Source organism: Orycteropus afer, unplaced genomic scaffold (genome assembly GCF_000298275.1).
Source record: "Orycteropus afer afer isolate SDZICR_OR568_19922 unplaced genomic scaffold, OryAfe1.0 scaffold00023, whole genome shotgun sequence".
Classification (NCBI taxonomy): Eukaryota; Metazoa; Chordata; class Mammalia; order Tubulidentata; family Orycteropodidae; genus Orycteropus; species Orycteropus afer.
In genome coordinates this window covers 5,085,782-5,105,540 of record NW_006921610.1, presented here as the reverse complement: position 1 = coordinate 5,105,540, position 19,759 = coordinate 5,085,782, and the positions used below count along the sequence as shown (strand labels likewise).

The window sequence follows — 19,759 nt, the reverse complement described above, 5'->3', positions numbered from 1 at the left end:
ATCATGTTGTCCAGGCATGCTAGCATCAATAACTTCAATGATTAAAACTTGTATCTCAGGAAATGATTGCATGCTGAGTTTAAGCAGGTGGAAAAGCTTTGGAAAGGATATCTGCATGATTGTGCAATTTTAGAACAGTCATGTACTTACATCATTCAGGATCTCACCGCTTTGTTTTGCTGTCACATAATCAACTCTGTCATCCACAGGGGTAAAGTTGAGAGTTTCTATTTTTGTGCGATATTTTTTCTGTAGGGAAGAAAATTGTCTTTTAGACAAAGTTGTAGTCCTTGGTCCTGTGAGAGTTGAGAAAGATATGGTAAATTGAAGGGTCCCTCTCCACTAAACGACCACACTCAGTTTGCTGCCCTGTGGTGGTTTGCATGTTGTTGTGATGCTGGAAGCTACAGCACTGGTATTTCAAATATCCATGGTAGACAGGTTTCAGCAGAGCTTCTAAACTAAGATAGACTAGGAAGAAAGGTGTGGCAATCTACTTCCAAACGTTAGCCAATGAAAACCTTATGGCTCACAACAGAACAATGCCGAACTCACATATTTAGAACACTATCAGGAGAAATCAATGGCTAGAGAAGGACATCATGTTTGGTGAAGTAGAGGGGAAATGAGGGTGAAGGATACTCTCAGTGAGACGGATCAGCACAGCAGCCACAACGTTACATGCTAGCAATTGTGAGAATGACATAGCAATGGGCAACATTTCATTCTATTGTACATAATAAAGTTGGAGTCAACTCGACAGCAGCTATCTGTCTCTACTGAAGCTTAGAGTGCCATATTAGAATAGCATCTTCATGGCAATTAGGTTTTGTTTTTGGTATTTTGTTTTTAAACAAATGGGTTGGTTTCCATGGCTCCCATTGATTTTAAAGTGGCAAGTTTGCTCATTTCCCGGTCATGTGATGGATCTTTATGTGTATCACTTTATTCTTAACACATTTTTTGAACTGGACAAGGATCTCCCTAGCATAATGGTATTGTTGACAAAATAATCTTGTCATGTATACAATTCTGAGCTTTGATGGTATAGTGCCTAAGGCATTTGACTGCTAATCAGAAGGTTGGTGGTTCAAACCCACCAGCCACTCTCCGGAAAGAAGACTGGGTAATTGACTTCTGTAAAGATTTACCATCTCAGAAACCCAAAGGGGGTCGCTGTGAGTCAGAATCGATTCAATGGCAGTGAGTTTGGTTTTGGTTTTCAGTTTAAGCATAAATGAAGGTGTTCTAGTGCCATGGTGTTTTACTGCTAACTGAAAGGTTGGTGGTTCAAACCCATCAGCTGCTTCACGGGCGAATGATGTGGCAGTCTGCTTCCATAAAGATTATAATTTTGGAAACATTATAGGGCAGTTCTACTCTGTCCTACAGGTTCCCTATGAGTTGGGATTAACTCAAAGGCAATAGTGTTTATTTGTTTGGTTGTTGGTTTTATGCATAAATGAATGCTGTGGGTATTATGTTATGGATTTTGTGCCATAATGTAATAGGGATAGTACAGGATTATTTTGAAAAAATGTTTGCCTGATCTAAATTAAAGCAGTTAAAATGGCAGATGTGGAATATCTGCACTTTGGCTTCTGCATTGTGGGTTCATCCTTTTGGGAAGTATAATGAATGGCAGGGTAACATCTTGGAATACCTCACTGAAGATATCCGCAGCATGTTTGGCGTGATTGACAGAAACAGAATCACTTGGCAACCATCCAATTCCACGTAACCATTCCAAGTCAGCCTTGTAAACAGCCTGTGAAAACAAGACTAGGTTAATTCAACAACCCTGATCACATGATCCGATTTATCATATCCATTGGTCTGGTGGAGAAATACAATTTAAATACTATGTCACTCCAGAATGACAAACTCAAGCAGCCAGGTAGGTAACATAAGTAAATTAATTAGGAGGTCAGGTAGTGTGGCAAACTGGAGAATATATTTTCTATTTAAAAAAGGGTAGTCCCCACTCAGTTCCAGCTTCTTATTGCCAAGAGGTAATTCAGGTCCAGAGCTACTTTCTCTGATATTTATAAGAAATAGGAAATCTGGATTTGGATTAAAACTTCCTGATTTAAAAATGTTCAATTTTTTAAACACTATGTCACCTGAAGAAGCATACCCGTGGCTACATCCTGTCCAAGTGCTGACAATATTTGACTTCTGATATAAACTTTAATGACTACCTAAACTTCACAAGAGTGATATTTTTACAGTGTTTTCCTTTACCTGATACAATTAAAAAACTGTATTCACACTGCCATTTATTTCTTGATTCAAAGACAGATCCTCCATGGCTTTGATGGCTTTGATACCATACTATAAATTCTACCTAATACCTGGTTCTGGGCTGTATGAAGATTTGACATGATAATATAGATTTTAATGTCATAAACTTTGAGAATCATAGCCAAATAGTAGAAGCACTCATAAAAGGCAGGCCACTCACATCACTTTGCAGTTCATAGGCTTTCTTGGCCTGAATCACATCATTCTGGTCAGGCATGCATGTCCACTCGTGTAGGTAATTACGGTAATCGATGTCACTGACTAGAGTCTGACATTTTTTCGAATGTAAGATGGAAAGCATATCCGCAGGGCTTTGGAACTTGGTCTTCCATTTGGCCCAGTGCATCCGATACTCTCTCTCATTCTGAATCTTGCCAGCTATGAGGGCCCAGCGGATCTTGTTGTCATCCCTGGCTGTGCGGGTGCCCACATAGTGTCCCTTCTGCTTCTCGTGGTCAATCTTGTATTTGTACTGGGGACGGGAAAACAAAGCAGATGGGTCACAGCATGTACTCCTGATGTACCCGTGACATTTGTTTAAAAACTGAGAAGTTAAAAAATACCACACTTACATCACTGGCAATCTCCCGGGAGGCCTTGGCAGCCTGGATAGGGATGGCATCTAGCCGTACATCACAACTCATCTTCATCTCATCCCAACCTTCTCGGTAAATTTTCTGAAGAGGAGAAAAAATAAGCTATCTTTCTAGATTCAAATTTACCAATAACTGCAAAGACTCAAGCAGAATTAACTGTTACGAAGCCCTAGAACTTAAGACCAGCTAAAGAAAAGAGATAGGTGGAAGGATTATTCTATGGGATATGTAATGGTGTCTGGACTCAATGCAGTGGGTTTGGTTTTGGAATAGTGTCTGGAGTGCAAAGATCTGAGTTCAAGAATAAATCATTCTTTTTCATGTTACTCATAGCCTTGCTGTAGTTGTTCATGGATAATGATCTCATGCGTAATGTAAAGGGTATAGCTGCTGCTTGTGTTATTATATTAGAAGCATTGGGATAAGTTCAGACATTTATGGGTTACTATTGAATTCCTTTCATTCAATAATTCAATTTCTTTAATTCAGTTCCATTTTGTGATCTTCAGAACTATAAACTTTTCACATTTGTGTCTTTCCCAATCTAGTTCTTAGATCTTCTTTTAGAATTGATGATGCTTATTGCTTAGCAATGTTAGACCTTCTGCTAAACCACAATTGGATGTAACAGTTATTTTTTCAATATAGTGCTATTTTGTTCTTACAAAGAAGTTAACTAAGGTAGTGGATACTTTTAAAAATATATTTAAATATCTATTCATATTTAAACGAATACATTCTATATTGACAATGGCAGAAAGACTCAGAAAAAAACAGTAATTTAAATGTGTAATGAATACATTTTACCAAACAGCATGGCAACTTCTGCACTGCAGAATGGAGAGGTAATTCCAATTATTGACAGTTTCATAGCCTTTGCCTATCTGAGAAATGAATGCTCAGATAAATTTTGTTCTTGCAACCATGGACAAGTTTTATATGAGTTTGCATTAGGCTTTACTATGAATATCGGGCCGATTTTAACAATTGAATTGCTTTCTGTACAAAGGAGAAAGTATTCGTCACACCAAAATGTATTATATTAGCAAATATTTAATGCAAACTTGTCATTATGTTATCTTCTTGTTTCATCTTATTTATTATTTTATTACATATATTATCACACTTTTTTCTTATTAAAATTTTTTTGTCTGTTTACATGTTTCAAATATATACTTTCTTTGCACTCACACACAAAACGTATTTATGGCCTTGAGCTCTGACTTTTCATCTATTGACTTTGAGGATTTGGGCAAATTCCTTAACCCATTTAAATCTCACCTTTCCTGTCTGATATAAACAAAATAACAAGATTTTATTTATGTGGTGTGAAAATTAAGTAAATCAATTTATTGCAAATTGATTTGTTATCTATGAGATCATATGCAAATAGTTTATAAAGTAATGCTTTTTGAAGTGATGGAAGCAGTTTTGAACAGTGAATTTTATCAGGATTATAGAAATGGCTGTATCACGTGTAGAGAAAATGACTTTATATTTTGCTTAGCATCAAATGGAATGTTTGATTTCTTCCGAAGTGCAAGCATTCTCATTAATACCTAAAACTAATACACTTTACTATTGGCATACTTTCAAATACTAATCTTGCTTACTTAATGATACTAATATTAAGGTTCTAATGTTTCCAGCTGAGATACTTATCATGCAAAAGAAAGCACAAGAGACTTTCCAGAATCTTCCTGCCAAATTGCCTGGGGAGAGAACTGAAGCCTATGCAGCAGTGAAGAGCTAACTACTCAGTCTAGCGGGTTAAAAGCAACAGTGCCATGCTCCATAATATTGCTTGTGGTCCAAAAAAAATACTCTGTGTCCTAAAATTCTATTTGCTTCCCAAACATCGGAAAATATTAGCCCCCAAGTGGCTCGCTACAATCGAGTTAATGGAGCAGTTTGGCAAACGATCTTTGTTTGGCAGGCTCCTTCTCTTAAAAAGATTTATTGTTCTTCTGCAAGGCCTCAAAGTTATAAACCATGGGGAATTGCACTGAGGTAATACCTTTCTTCTAAGATCATACTTACTTTAAAAAAAAAACCAAACCAAACTCACTGTCAACGAGTTGGATCCGACTCATAACGACCCAGCCTTGGGTTTCTGAGGCAGTATCACTACAGCATTAGATTGCCCAATTTTCCTTCCAAGGAGTTGCTGGTGGGTTTGAACTGCATGCCTTCTGGTTAGCAGTTGAATGCCTTAGGCACTACGCCACCAGAGCTCCCATGCTTACTTTATACACAAGAAATCTCTGATATTCATGAAAGTAGTACCAAGTTTCTTGAATTTGATTTCACAGTCAGCCATACAGGGAATGCTCTTATTGCATCTCTTAGATTTTCAATAAATTCACTTGCTGTTTCCTGGCATATATTATTTCTTCTACAAATAATGATAATTTTGCCTTTCTTTTAACATTTATCTCTTATTCTTACTTTTATGTAATTGCCTCCAACAAATGTTAAATAATGGTAATGTTAAAGGCTACCCTTATTTTATTCCTGATTTTTCTTCATTAAAAAAAATTTTTTTATTATCATTTGGGTGAAAGTTTACAGAGCAAATTAATTTTCCATACAGCAGTACATACACACTTTGTTTCATGACACTGACTGCAATTTTCCACAATGCAACAGCTGTCTTCCCACTTCCTCCCCGTGGTTACCTCTACCTTGTGTCCTTCTTTCTTTCCTATGCATTCCTGCCCCCTGAACTATCTCCCTGTGCAAACACTGCCCTTCTGTTCTCCCTTGATGGATCTCTCTAAGGAGTGTATCTACCTAATGTAAATGTTCACTCTATATACCTATCTGTTATTTGGCTGGAAGCCACAGGAGTAAGCTCAGTTCCAGACCTGAAGGGTAACTAGGGGCCATAGTCTCAGGGATCTCACCAGGCTCTATCAGACCAGTAAATGTTTTTGTTGTTGTTGTTTTATGATTTTGAGTTTTGTTCCACATTATTCTTCCTCTATCCAGGATCTCCTACAGTGATCCCTTTCTGAGTGGTTGATAATGGTAGCCAGGCACCATCTAGTCCTTCTGGTCTTACGGTCATATAAACTGGAGACCACATGGTCTACTAGTTCCTTGGACGAATTGTTTCCATGTATCTTTGATTTTCTTCATTTTTCTTTGCTTTGGACGAGGAGAGACCCAATGTTGCATCTCAATAAACAAAACCAAACTCACTACCATCGAGTCAAATCTGACTCATAGCAATGCCTCTTTGGGTTTCTGAGGTGGTATCTCTATGGAGGTAGGTTGCCCAATCTTCCTTCCAAGGAGTGGATGATGGGTTTGAACCTCCAGCCTTCTGGTTGGCAGTCAAATGCCTTAGGCACTGCACCACCAGAGACTGTTTTAGTCCTGATTTTAATGAGATGTTTACTTACTAAGGATGAGGATGACCTTTGATTTGAAATTTATTTTTAAAGTCATGTCAAGAAATATAGTCATCTAAACAACAACAACATTCCTATTTTACTAAAACTTTTACTATTTTACTAAGACTTTATTAAGACGTGGATGAACTTGGAGGACATTATGCTGAGTGAAATAAGTCAATCACAAAAGGACAAATACTGTATTAATCTATTATTGTAAAAGTCAAGGAAATGCTTATCTGTGGAAGGACATTTTCTTTGTTGGTTACCAGGGATAGGAGGGGAAGGTAGAGACTTCAGTTAGATAGATAGAGATAAGTTTTGATTTGGGTGAAGAGAAAGGCAATGTACCAAATGTGATTGATCATTATAGGGGCATTGAGGAAGAGAAAGACATAGAGAGGTACGTGCGAAGTACAGACAACAAAGATGAACCCTTTTGCACATATAGTATGACGTGGTCAGTGAGGGCAAACACGGGTATATGGATGGATAGATGGATGGACAGGCTGAACTATTAGATATGTCTATGAAGTGGGGAGTGCACCCAAGAACATGTATAGGGTTGACAGACAGTGGTCCTATAACTTTATGTGTATGATATGAATTCCCAGGTGTATAATGGAGCTGACAAGGGGCAAGGTTGTAGTCACTGCTTGGTCACAGCCAGCTACCCAGAGGGACCAAGTAGTTGAACCTGTGGGCTCCGGACCATAGTCACAGGGGACATCAAGCTCAATTGGCATGACATACTACAGAAAACATTGTTCCACCTCCTACTGTGGTGAGTAGCGACTGGGATCTTAAAAGCTTGCAAGCTGCCATCTAGATGCAATGATGGGTCTTTCCTCATCCAGAGCAAAGAAGAATGAAGAAACCAAAGATTCATAAACAATTAGTCCTAGCGACTGGTAAACCATCCGATCTGCAGCCTATACAACTATGAGAGCAGAAGAACCATCTAGTGCCCAGCTACTACTGTCAACCACTTGGAAGAGGATCTATGTAGGAGATTCTGGATAGAGAAGGAGAACAATGTGGAACAAAACTCAAAATCATTTGGGAAAAAAAAAAGTGGGGGGGACCAGGTTTGCTGGGCCAATGGAGCCTGGTGGAACCACTGAGACTATGGCCCCTAGATGCCCTTCAGGTATGGAATTGAACACACACCTGTGACTTCCAGCCAAACAATGGACAGGCATATGAGTTGAACATTTACCTGAGGTAGGTACACTCCTTGGAGAGAACAACTATGAGAGAAAGAAGGGCTGGTTATGCACAGGGAGACAGCTCAGGGGGCAGGAATGCATGGCGGGATAGACACATGGAAGAGGTAACTGTTGGGAGGAAGTGGGAGGGGAGATATTGCTTTGTGGTAAATTGTGGTCAATGTCATGAGACAAAGTGTATGTGAACTGCTGTATAGAAAGCGTATTTGCTCTGTAAATTTTCACCCAAATCACAATAAAAAGAAAAGAAAAAAAAACAACAAGAAAAGACTTTTTTTCATATGCCTTTTCAAATCTAATAAAATGAGCACTTTTTTCCTATTATAGTATTTGGTTTCTGAATATGGAACCCTCTTGGCATTCCTGGATGAATTCTACTTGTTTGTAAAGTATCATTTTAATGTGTTTATTAGATACATTTATGTAATATAGTTTATTTTATGTGTCAATATACTATTTACAATTTTCCCTATTATTACTGGTTTTCACTTGTGGAATTATCTTTGACAAGTTTTGGTAATTGCATGATGTTCCTTCTTTATGTTCTATAGTATTTCATTTGTTCTTTGACGTTCTGAAAGAATTCTGTCAAATTGTCTACATGAGCCTAGCATTTATGGAGAGGGGGAAAACTCTTTACTAACCTTCTCAATTTGTTGTTTTATGTTTTTAATTTTTTTTTCTGGGTCACTTTAGTGGTTTATAATTTCTTAGCTAATCTCCCATACTTTTAAAATTAATTTGTAGACTTTCTCAAAAGAATGTTCATAATTATTTTGAGTTCTGAATCCCTCGCTGCTTCCCCTTTCTTGTTTGTGTGTTTCATAATTCTTCTTTATCCCCTTTGTCCTTATTCCCTTCTCCCTTTGGCCATGTTGACATTGGCTCACCAGAACCTGGCCTTGCCTAGTGACTAGGGACTTACTCTCTCCTCCCTCCTGGTCAAAGGCTGATGGCAAAGAGCCTTCCCTATCCACAGCACTGCCTAGGAAGAGGTCTATGCTGATCTTATAGCTCTAACTGAATGACTTTCCAAACATAAAAAGAGTCCATCATTATACTTACATTGCTCACATTAAGAGCATTTGCTCTTGCTAGATTAATTTCCGGAGTATCTGGCATTATGTGGATGGAAGTTTTATCCTTGTCCCAAACTTCTCTGTACTTTGGCTATGGAAAGAACCAATAATAACAATAAAATTACTTCATAACTTGTTATTTTGCCAATTCTAGTACACAAATTTCAACTTGTCTGATTCAAAATATTTTCATATCAAGGCAAATACTTCTAGATTTTTTTCACAGAAGTTACTTAAATTTGATACAAAATTCCTATGTGTACCTTTTAGTACTATGAACTTTTTTTAAAAAGTTAATAAGCAATAATAAAACAACCCTGTCCATATTAAAAATTAAATCTTTATTGTCAATATTATTATTATCATAGAAATAGATTCCTAGGTTATGTATCATTAATTTATAGTACTAATTTAATTTTAATATATAGAGAATAAAATGACATACAATACTAATATTTTCAGCATTTGCTTTAGCGAGGACAACTTCAGGAGTGTCAACGATACTTGTGTACTTAAGATTCACCACAGGTGTCCGATAGACACTGTCACTTAGGATATGTTGGGCATTTTTGACTCTCAGTACTTCAGGAGACCCTTCAGGCATCCAACCAATGCCACGCAACCACTCCAAGTCAGCCTTATAGATGGCCTGGGAAAGAAAATGAAGTTATGTAGAAGAAGTTACATATTATATTTGATTTTCCACTAACAATAATAAAAATAGAGCACTTGCCAGGCAAACATAACCCCTCATATGCACAGTAGTGTTTTGTTTTGTTTTCTATGGCAGAGGGTCTATGTTGGAATGCTTCCACACTTACATGATGTGGAAGCAGCTCTATGTTTTGAGGATCATACTCGATTTTTGAATAATTTTCAGGTAATCATCATACTAGCCAAAGGAGACTTTTAAGTAATACTAATGAGCTCTTCATGAATTCTCCACACAGCTCAGAATGATCTTTTCAAAATTCCAAATTCAAGTCTGATGTTGTAATGCTTCTCTTTGATCTATGTGTTCTGTCCCCACTGGCCTTCTTGGTGGCCAGTGCATGGTTTACACGCAGCACCTTTTGTATACATTGGTCATTCTGTGTGGCACATACTCAGTGTCCTCCTCATGGAGCCAACCCTTACCTTTCTTTCACATTCCGGTCAAACCATCACTTCCTCAGAGAAGTTTTCCTTCACCTAGTACCATGGATCACCCAGATACCACTTTTTTTTACTGATATTCTCTAATTGGTATCTATTTCTTTGCTATAAATGTGAATTCCTTAAGATCTGGAGCACAGGGAGTCTTTTTCTTCTTTTTTCACATTGTATCTTTAATGCTTAGCACAATGCCTGGCACATGGTATGTTTATTTAAGTATCTTTAAAGGATATTTTTAAAGGATAATTAAGAATCCAATTGATTCTTCTACAATGTTGACCTAGATTGTTTTCTTTTCCCAAGATCCTTTGAATCATATTTGCATTTTATTGGTTATCTAAAGTGTCCTCAGATATAGGTAATTGGTTAAGCAAAGAAAATTGCTTTATGTTCAGTACCAGTTACTAATTTTATTACTTTTTTAGAAAGGAGCCCTGGCGGCACAATAGCCAAGCTCTCAGCTGCTAACCCGGTAGTTCTGAAGAAGAAGGAGTTGGCACTTTGTTCCCATAAACACTATAGCATCTGGGGCAGTTGTACTTTCTCATATGAGGGTCACTATGAAGCAAAATTGTCTCTCTGGCACCTAATGACAACAACAGTTTTATAAATGTTGTTGCTGTTTTCAGAAATGGAATTTTTGAAGCTAGTTGATGTGATGTAAATATTGGGCTAAAATGGTAGTAAGAGGAGTGAAAATGTTGGAAAATCTCTGCCTTAAAAAGAATGACATTATATATTTTAATATTGAAAGTGTGATGGATACTCAAATTTAAAAGAAAGGATTTTCAAAGAAGATTACATGCAGATTCTGAAGATTCCTTTCCTCAGTCTTTAAGAAATTGATTGATGTGTATACCTTAATATACAAATGTGGTTCAGGTTAATGAGGAGACTGCATTTCTCTAGAAATTGGCCTAAATTCACCACGTGGCACTTCATTTCAAGTGATGGGTGTTCTTTCCTATAAAAACTCATTCATTGTAAGATAGTATCCCTTGAAGCTTAAGAGAACCAAGTTTAGATAAAGAAAGAAAGATATCCATTCTTTACAATAAATAAATAACCTTATGGAATCCATCATTTCCAAAAGATAAAATGGGAAGAAAATGTGAGTTAAACTAAAAGAGTCTTAGAGAAATTAATAAAACACCATGTTGTGAAGACCTACTAAAGGAAACTAGTGAGCTTTGGAGCATGCCTTTGAAAATCATTTCAAGGACTACAGCTCTGTCTTTGAATGCATAATTGAAGGGCCAAGGGAATTCTTCTGTTTAATAAACTACAAATATCATACACTATAATAAATCTATGGAAAAACTCTGGTAGTATCTTTAAAAATAAAAATGAATAAACATTCTGGAAAGTAACTTAAAAGAACTCACTGTCGTGTAGTCAGATCAGACTCATAGTGACCCTTCCTCGGGTTTCCAAGGTGGTATCACTACGGAAGTAGATTGCCTACCCTTCCTTCTGAGGAGTGGCTGGTGGGTTTGAACCGCCAGCTTTCTGGTTAACAGCCAAATGCCTTAGGCACTACACTACCAGAGCTCCCTTTTGGAAAGCAGGCAACTAATAAATGTGGTATTAAAATACTAAAATGTGGTAAAATACTAAAAAAAGGGAGAGTTGAGTTTTTCAAACTGTTGGAAGGAGTCATAAGGCAAAATTATGGCAAAACCTCAGGCCCTCATTTGGTCTCCCTACACAATTTCACACTTACGTCACTCTGCAGGTCGTAGGCTTTCCTGGCTTGGATCACGTCATTCTGGTCTGGAAAGCAAGACCACTGGTGGAAGTACTGGCGGTAGTCCACATTGCTTGCTAATGCCTGGCCTTCTTTGGCAGCATAGATGGACACCATGTCCACGGGGATGGTAATCTTGGCCTTGTGGTCATTGTAGGCCTTTTTGTACAGCCTATCATTCTGCATTTTCAACACATTTGCTGCCCAAACCAGCTTAGGATCTTCCTTGGCAGTGCGACATCCAACATAATGGCCTTTCTGTTTCTCATAAGCAGTTTTGTACAGGTACTGGTTGATGTGAACAGGAGAAAGAAGAGTAGTTTTTCCAAACTCACTTTTTCTAGAGATCCTACTCAGAACAATTCTATCTCCTTCTACCTCCCTTTGATTATCTTTTTTTTTTTCTTTCTTTTCTTTTGGATACTGTTTTTCTTTAAATCCATACTATAAGTTTCATACTTCTTGATACATTGGCTTATCTTTTATGCCTATGTACATAAGAACATTGTGATAACTTTAAGGCAACAACACTGCTTTTGGGTTATCTTCCCAATAAAGCCTTGTCCAGTGTTTCCCACCCATCAGATATTTGCCACCCTCATATGTTTTGCCATAAAAAAAGTACCCTCTCTACCTCACACTTTATTTTGAATCACCTTAATTTTTTGCTTAAGTAAATTTGTTTTTAAAGTGTAAATTTATTTTAAAATTTGTAACGCTATCTAAATGGAGAAATATCAGTATTTTTTTTTTTTTTTTTTTTAGCAAAAAGAAACATATAACTATTAAAAAAAAAAAAAAAACTTTCCCCACATACTGCATAATATTATCACAGGAACTACCAGTATAGTATGGATGCCACACTTTGGGAAACAACAGAATTCTCTGTACTCATTAGATCTCCATAACTGTTTGTATTAAGAAGATACTGGAAACAAAATCAAAGTCTGTGAACCAAGCACAGATGCGAGAGAGTCCTCAGATTGTACTATGACGTTTCTCTCGGACTTGGGGTTTTAAAACTAATAACAATGGATAGCCTTTTACTTAAATTTAATTCCCATGGAATTAAATGAGAAGTTAATACATTATCAACCCCTATGTGTCTCCTAGTTAATGTTTGTTAAACTTGGCCAAGGAGGAGCTCTTACATCACTGGCAATATCCCTGGAAGCCCTGGCATGCTTGATTCCAATGGCATCTGCTCGCAGGTCATAGCCGGTCATCTTGAACTCTTCCCAAGCTTGCTGGTAATGTTTCTGCAAATAGAGATTGCAATGCCACAGTCAATCCAAAGAAGGAGCTACTGAGTAAGCATTACTGATGTGTTTGTTCAAGGACAGCCAATAACAGTAACACTGAAGATTAATCTCCCCTATGATTTATAAAATAGGCTGAACTTGAGTTCCTATAAAATTTTAATGACAGTAAGTAAAACTCCCAATAATTAAAAAAAAAGAAAAAAAACTAAGCCCACTGCCATGGAGTCGACTCATAGTGACCCCTCCTTGGGTTTCTGAGGCAGCATCACTATGGAAGTAGATTGCCCAACTTTCCTTCCGAGGAGTGGCTGTTGGGTGTGAACCGCCGGCCTTCTGGTTAGCAGTCAAGTGCCTTAGGCATTATGATACCAGAGCTCCTTACCAGAGCTTAGGAGACAATAAATCATGTGAAAATCAGAAAAAAAAAAAAAAGTATTTAGCTTTTAAAAGGAAAAGTAATGATAATCCAGTGAATATTATTACACATGCATCTGTAAGTTTTTGTATTGTGTTTTTGGTGAAATTCTGCATTTTACCTTCCAAAAAAGACACACAAATATTTACATTATAAAAATACATAAGACACATGCAGACAGCAACTTAACATTAGCTTGAAGATTAGAAATTCAAGGAATGGTAGGGAAATACATTTTGCCAAACTCTTTTTGGAATGTCTGGCTGAAAGATCAGCTTAGATAGACAGCATTTTGCACAGCAAACGAAGGTGTAGTATCTTACATTGCTGATCTGTACTGCATTGATCTTGGACTGCAGCATCACCGGGGTGTCAGCTGGTACACTCACATTACTCTTCTCTTTGTCCCAAGCATCACGATACAATGGCTGGTAAAAAAACGAAAACCAAAGAGGTGTCTGATTAGTAAATAATTGATTTTCCACATAGAATAAAAGTATAGGTAAAATTAAAAGTTCTCTTGGATGTCCTCAGACATAAATATAGATCACTGCTTGTCTTCATTTGTCTTTTTATGTAAAATATGTCAAATGTGACCTCAACAACAAAGATATGTTGATGTGTGATACCATATAGATTTTAAATGAGTCAGAAATATGGTAGTAAAAATATTATTTTCCATTTATCCATATTTAGTCATCTGGCAGCTAAGTCCAATTGTAGGTATTACAGGTATCTATGATAATCCTAACCAGAACCTGACTTTCTGGGCCCAAATGATAACTATAATGTCCAATATTAGAGTTGCCACTGGAGTTTTCAACCTGTTTCATGATTGAATAGAAATAAGGGGGTGGAAATTTTGTGATTATGGTATGAATAGGCCAGTATTATTGTCAGGATTCCAAAATGTGATCAAAGTGTGTATCAGAGTCTGTGGAATGTGAAGATGTTTACTGCACTTATATTGACCAAAGAATTATCAAAGCAAATGCAAAGTGGAGACTGCTAACTCATTGACTAGAAAAGTCTGTCAGGTGCAATGCAAGTATTACCAGTTTAACGCTCATATTAGATTTCTTCTTGATAGAGACTTCGTCAGTTTGTCTGAATATGTCACCCTCTCTACTTACCTGACTGATCTGTACTGCATTGATCTTTGCCTGTATTATTTCAGGGGTATCCACAATGTTGGTGAATTTGAGGGCTTCCGGCCTTGTACGATACAACCTTTCATTCACTAGATTCTGCGCATTTTTCACTCTCATCACTTCCACAGAACCCTCCGGCAACCATCCAATACCCTTCAACCATTCCAGGTCTGACTTGTACACGTTCTAGGGAAGGAAAACACATGGTGGGGAAGAGTCAAATTTGCCCACAGGAGCTTGAGGTTGGTGAACCACACCCTACCTCCATTTAAATCAGTTTGGTGGCTAGTCATATGAAACTCAAAGATCAACATTAAATGTTAATATTTGGAAGTACATCTCCATCCGATACACATCACAGGCCCTACAGGAATTGGAACAGGGTTCACAAGCAGCACAATAGCAAGAACATACAATTTTGTTTTTCGATTAGGGTGAGCGTCTCTGCCCACCAGTTGAATTCTGCCTTTTATATACTGCCTTTTAATAACATCTGCAAGAATTTCGGGAGAAAAGATCTTTAGATACCATATATAATGAGAAAAAAATACATCTTTTCCTGTATGTATCAGATAAACTTTGAAATCCAACATTTCCTTATGCTTACATTTTTTTTCTGAAATTTATATATCTGATCATACAAATGTAATAGATCTGAACAACTGGGATTGAATTTTTCTACATAATTACAACAGAATAAGATATGCTTTTTACCTTGATGAATCAGGGTTTGCTACCATAAGAAGGACTCCTTTATCTCCTTTAGAAGACAGAAGCTTTTTTTTTTTTTTTAAATCTACTACCATAACTTGTAAGGCGCTCTGGGAGCGTAGTGCCTAAGGCACTTGACTGATAACCAGAAGGCTGGCAGTTCAAACCCACCAGCCACTCCTTGGAAGGAAGGTTGGACAATCTACTTCCGTAGTGATAATGCCCCAGAAACCCAAGGAGGGTTCGCTATGAGTCGGGTCCGACTTGACGGCAAATAACAACAACAGCACCATGACTTGTATAGGATATGTTAAGTTCTATTAAGATTACCAGGAGTCTCTGGGTGATACAAATGGTTAAACGCTCACCTAGAGACACCTCAGGCAACAGGCTTGGTGATCTGTTTCTGAAAGATGATGGGCTTAAAAACCCTATGGAGCACTTCTACTCTGGACTCATGGGGCTGCCATGAGTCAGAATCCACTGAATGACAGCTGACAACAACATTAAGATTACCAGTTACATTACATCCCTAGGGAATACATAGTGCTTAAACACATAGACACACATCTCCCATGAGTCTGGTGATAATATACTCACATCACTCTGCAGTTCATAGGCTTTCTTCGCCTGGATCACATCATTCTGGTCTGGAAGACATGTCCACTGGTGTAGGTAATTGCGATAATCAATGTCACTAACCAAGACCTGGCATTTCTTGGCCTGAACAATGGACATCATGTCCAGTGGTGTATTGTGAATTCCTTTAGACTTTTCATAAGCTTTCTTGTATTCTCTGTCACTCTGGATCTTGGCAGCATGTATAGACCATACCAACTTGGGGTCATCTTGTAGACTGCGGAAGCCCACATGGTGGCCCAGTTGCTTACGGTAACCTTCTTTGTATTTGTACTAAAGTTGTGAAAAAATCAGATAAAAAGACAAATGAAAATAAATTGTAAAGAACACTTCTCTTTACATGTTTTCAGAACATTTTTCTAGTCTTACAGTAAATTAGTTCAATATTGGCCATCATTATATTCCAGAATATGAATCAAATCAGGAAGGAAATAGTATGGTGAACAAGAGTGATTAAAACAGTAATAACTAGCACTTACTGAGCAATCAATATGTATGAGATGCTATTGTGAGTACTTCAAATGTATTAGGTTGGTCCATATGACATTGTTGGGATTTTTCAGCCAAAAATGGTTGAATAGTGGTAATTATAATCTTGTTTAATACTCATAATGTTTCTATGTAGTAGGTATTATTAGTAGTACATATTTTGGATGAGGAAAATAAGGCACAGTGAAGGCTCCGTTGTCCCTACGGTTGTGTGGCAGGTCAGTGGTAAAATATTAGGTCAGGAAATCTCCCAAGAGTACCAAAGCTAGCTCAGGTAGGGAGAAATCATATGTGTGGTTTTGGAAACAGACAAGAAAGATGCATGTTTTAGGGATGGAAAGAAAAGTGGTTGGTTTGAATGAGAATGACAACAAAAGGCCTATGGATGAGAGTTTTCATCTGATGAGTGCTTTAGGATTGTAGAAAGAGGGTTTCATTTATATGTTTGCAAAAGGTGTTAACTGTAACCACAGCAAGAAAACATAGGAAAGATTGAGAGAGAGAAGAAAATGGGGATAAATGGGAATAAGGCAGATGCTGTGGACCATTTATATATCTTTTAGATTTAGATTTCTTATTGTTTAGAAACACTAAGAAGGAAATAGTTGGATACATGAGATAAAAAAGAAAAGAAACCTTCCACCACCACCAAAAAAAAAAGAGAGAGAGACCAAAGGTAATGAAAAGATATGCAGCTGGGGGTTTGACAGAATAACTTTTTTGATTGCTAGTAAGTTTCAAAATTAGTGTCAAATGAACTTTTAACAGCTTACTCAGGATATTAAACATAAGCCTCCAGTATAGCATGTTGTATGTAAAATGTAATCTAAGTTTTAGGTCTCCCATGAAGCTATCATTATGACTTACATTTATGAGGCATGTTAGAAATATTTTAGAGAGATACAATGACTTTTTTTTTTTTTTTGGTTTCCGAATATTTCCAAGAATTTCATACAGACTCTTCATGACATTTTATTTCTACTTAGAAATAACTTGCAAGTTATTTACACATACACGTCATCTATGCTACCCTAATGTTTATTGACCCATTTCAATAAATTTAAATACAATATGACTTCAGGAAAAGACAAACTTGCTGAAAATTGTTCTATTTGTTTAATGGAGGAGAAAAAACAAAGAAAATAGAAGGAGCTGTACCTCGCTGGCAATTTCTCTTGAAGCTTTTGCATGTTTGATTTCAATGGCGTCTGCTCTTATATCATAGCCTTTCTGCTTAGCCTCATCCCAGTCTTTCTGGTAGAGTTTCTATTGAGAGAAAAGACAGGTTGGTTTATAAGAATAAAAAATAACCGAATATAGTCAAAGTATTCATAATATAAATCATAAGCCTTAATGTAAATAAAGGCAGCATGAGAAAAAACATTCAATTCTAAGTTCTTTTTTTGGTTGGTTAATTGTTTACTTCATGGAGCTCAGGGTACTTCTGACTGAAAATTTATAAATATCTAAATCTATTAATGTTTGAATATTTGCATTCACTACAAGATGGTAAGGAGCTCTGGTAGCATAGTGCCTAAGGCACTTGACTGCTAAGCAGAAGGCTGGCGGTTCAAACCCACCAGCCACTCCTCGGAAGGAAGACGAGGCAATCTATTTCTGTAGTGATACCACCTCAGAAACCCAAGGAGGGGTCACTATGAGTTGGGGCCGACTTGAAGGCACATAACAACAACAACACAATATGGTATGTGTCTGAAAATATCCCACCACACAGTACATGGAAGCTAAGAATCAACTGTAAAACTAGAGAACTTTTCTATTTTAATATTTTATTGTGCTCTAGGTATAAGTTTACAGAGCAAATTCATTTCTCATTCAATAGCTTGTTCATAAAGTGTTCCATGGCATTTCCCATGCTGTATCAACACTCATCCCATTTTTGCCTTGGTTCCCCATTTCCTTTCATCTGAATTTTCCACCTCTTCCTTCTTTCCCTTTTTCTCCCTTCTCATCTTTGCTTTTGGGCAAATGTTGAACTTTTGCTCTCGTCAGCCCCTGCAGATTCATGAGTCAGGAAAATCCTCTAGCTTGTGATAGTTGGAGCTATGTGTCAACTTGGCTGGACCACAATTTTGTGTGGTTTAAGCAATTGTGATGTGGGAATATCCCATGATGGGATCAGATGTATATGGTTTGAGCAGCCAATCCGTTAAAAGGGAGTTTCCCTAGGGGTGTGGCCTGCTTCCTATATATTCATGGACATCCTGGGAAAAGAGACACTCTTCTGTGTGGATCAGAATCCTGTTGTGCTGCCTACAATTGTCCATGAGCGAACAATCCACCATTCGGCCTGGAGATCTTGGATTCATCATTCATTGGAGTCAACAGCTGGCATACTGCCTGCCAACCTTGAGCTCATCAGCCCCTGCAGCTATGTGAGTCAGGAAAAGCCTCCAGATTGACATTTGATCCAAGAACTTGGGACTTGCCAGCTTCAGTGGACCGGTAAGGCTGTCGCGGTCTGATGTCAGTTCTCTCCACTCTGCTCCTGCCGTCTCTCATGCCAGTCTCTCGACTCTGTTCCTGCCATTTCTCATGCTAGTCTCTTAGCTCTGCTCTTGCTGTCTCTCATGCCGCATGCCGGGGTCTCTCTGCCAGAGTCTCGGGTCAAGGATTCACTTCACTCCTTCAGGTATCTGTCAGAGCAGCATCCCTTTCTCGGTACCATATTTGGTTCTGGTTACCTAGTGCGGCTCTGACAAGAATACACCACAAATAGTATGACCTTAACAAACAGGAGGCTAGGAGTCCGAGTTCCAAGTGCCAGGCTCTAGGGGCTGGATGAAAGCCTCCAACCTTAGGCTTCAGCCCTACCTCTTGCTCCTGGCCCACTGAAGCTAGAGGCATCTCTCTACTCAGGCAGCTACTAGCTACTGAGGCTGACAAACCCAAGGTCAACAAGTGAAAAGGCACAGTCCCGATGTTACCAAACCACACAGAAGGCCATTGATTCAAGTCCATTGAAAGTCCCAGGATTGGAAGAGCATGGCGGGCTGCTGAACGATGACTCGGCTATATGCAGGGTTCAAGTGTACCATAAACTAGAGACCATTCCCAAAGCTGTTTCTTATATACAGGAAGCAGACCACATACCCAAAGGCAGCTACTCAGCTGCTCACAGTAGATTCCACCATGGAGTTGATTGCCTGTCTCATCATGGGAAGTACTACAGCCAGCTGCCCAGCCACTTAACCAGGCCCAGCCAAGTTGGCACACAAGCTTAACTACCACATGTAGACATAATACATACTTTGCTCTTTGGGTGGAATTAAGACTTGGCTTTTGGTAAATCTTGTGGCTTTAAAATGTCAAGCATGAAGGTCCTGGATCAATCAAAAGACTTAAAGGACAATAAGGACTGGAACATCTTATACTTTCTAGTGTACCAGGCACTTAACTAGAGATTTCCTTACTCCCAGTTAAAATATAATAAAACTGAGACACAGAGACAGGATATAGCACAATAATTTCAAGCTTAAAAGGAATATATGAATAGCATTCAAGTATCCTACCTCCTGTAGTCAAGGCACCAAATTTTGCATGCAAACTAAAGTTTAAAAAAA

The 19,759-nt window shown here is 37.9% G+C and overlaps 1 protein-coding gene across 1 annotated transcript in view; it reads right to left on the bottom strand.

Moving 5' to 3' along the window:
• The window catches only part of NEB (nebulin), a 260,540-nt gene that overhangs the window by 93,641 nt on the left and 147,140 nt on the right, over positions 1-19,759 (bottom strand). The window contains 12 exon segments of the mRNA XM_042783652.1: positions 151-249; positions 1,664-1,768; positions 2,465-2,776; positions 2,877-2,981; positions 8,593-8,697; positions 9,052-9,255; positions 11,485-11,796; positions 12,660-12,767; positions 13,509-13,613; positions 14,319-14,522; positions 15,648-15,959; positions 17,334-17,441. Of these exon segments, the coding sequence (XP_042639586.1) occupies positions 151-249; positions 1,664-1,768; positions 2,465-2,776; positions 2,877-2,981; positions 8,593-8,697; positions 9,052-9,255; positions 11,485-11,796; positions 12,660-12,767; positions 13,509-13,613; positions 14,319-14,522; positions 15,648-15,959; positions 17,334-17,441 (2,079 nt within the window).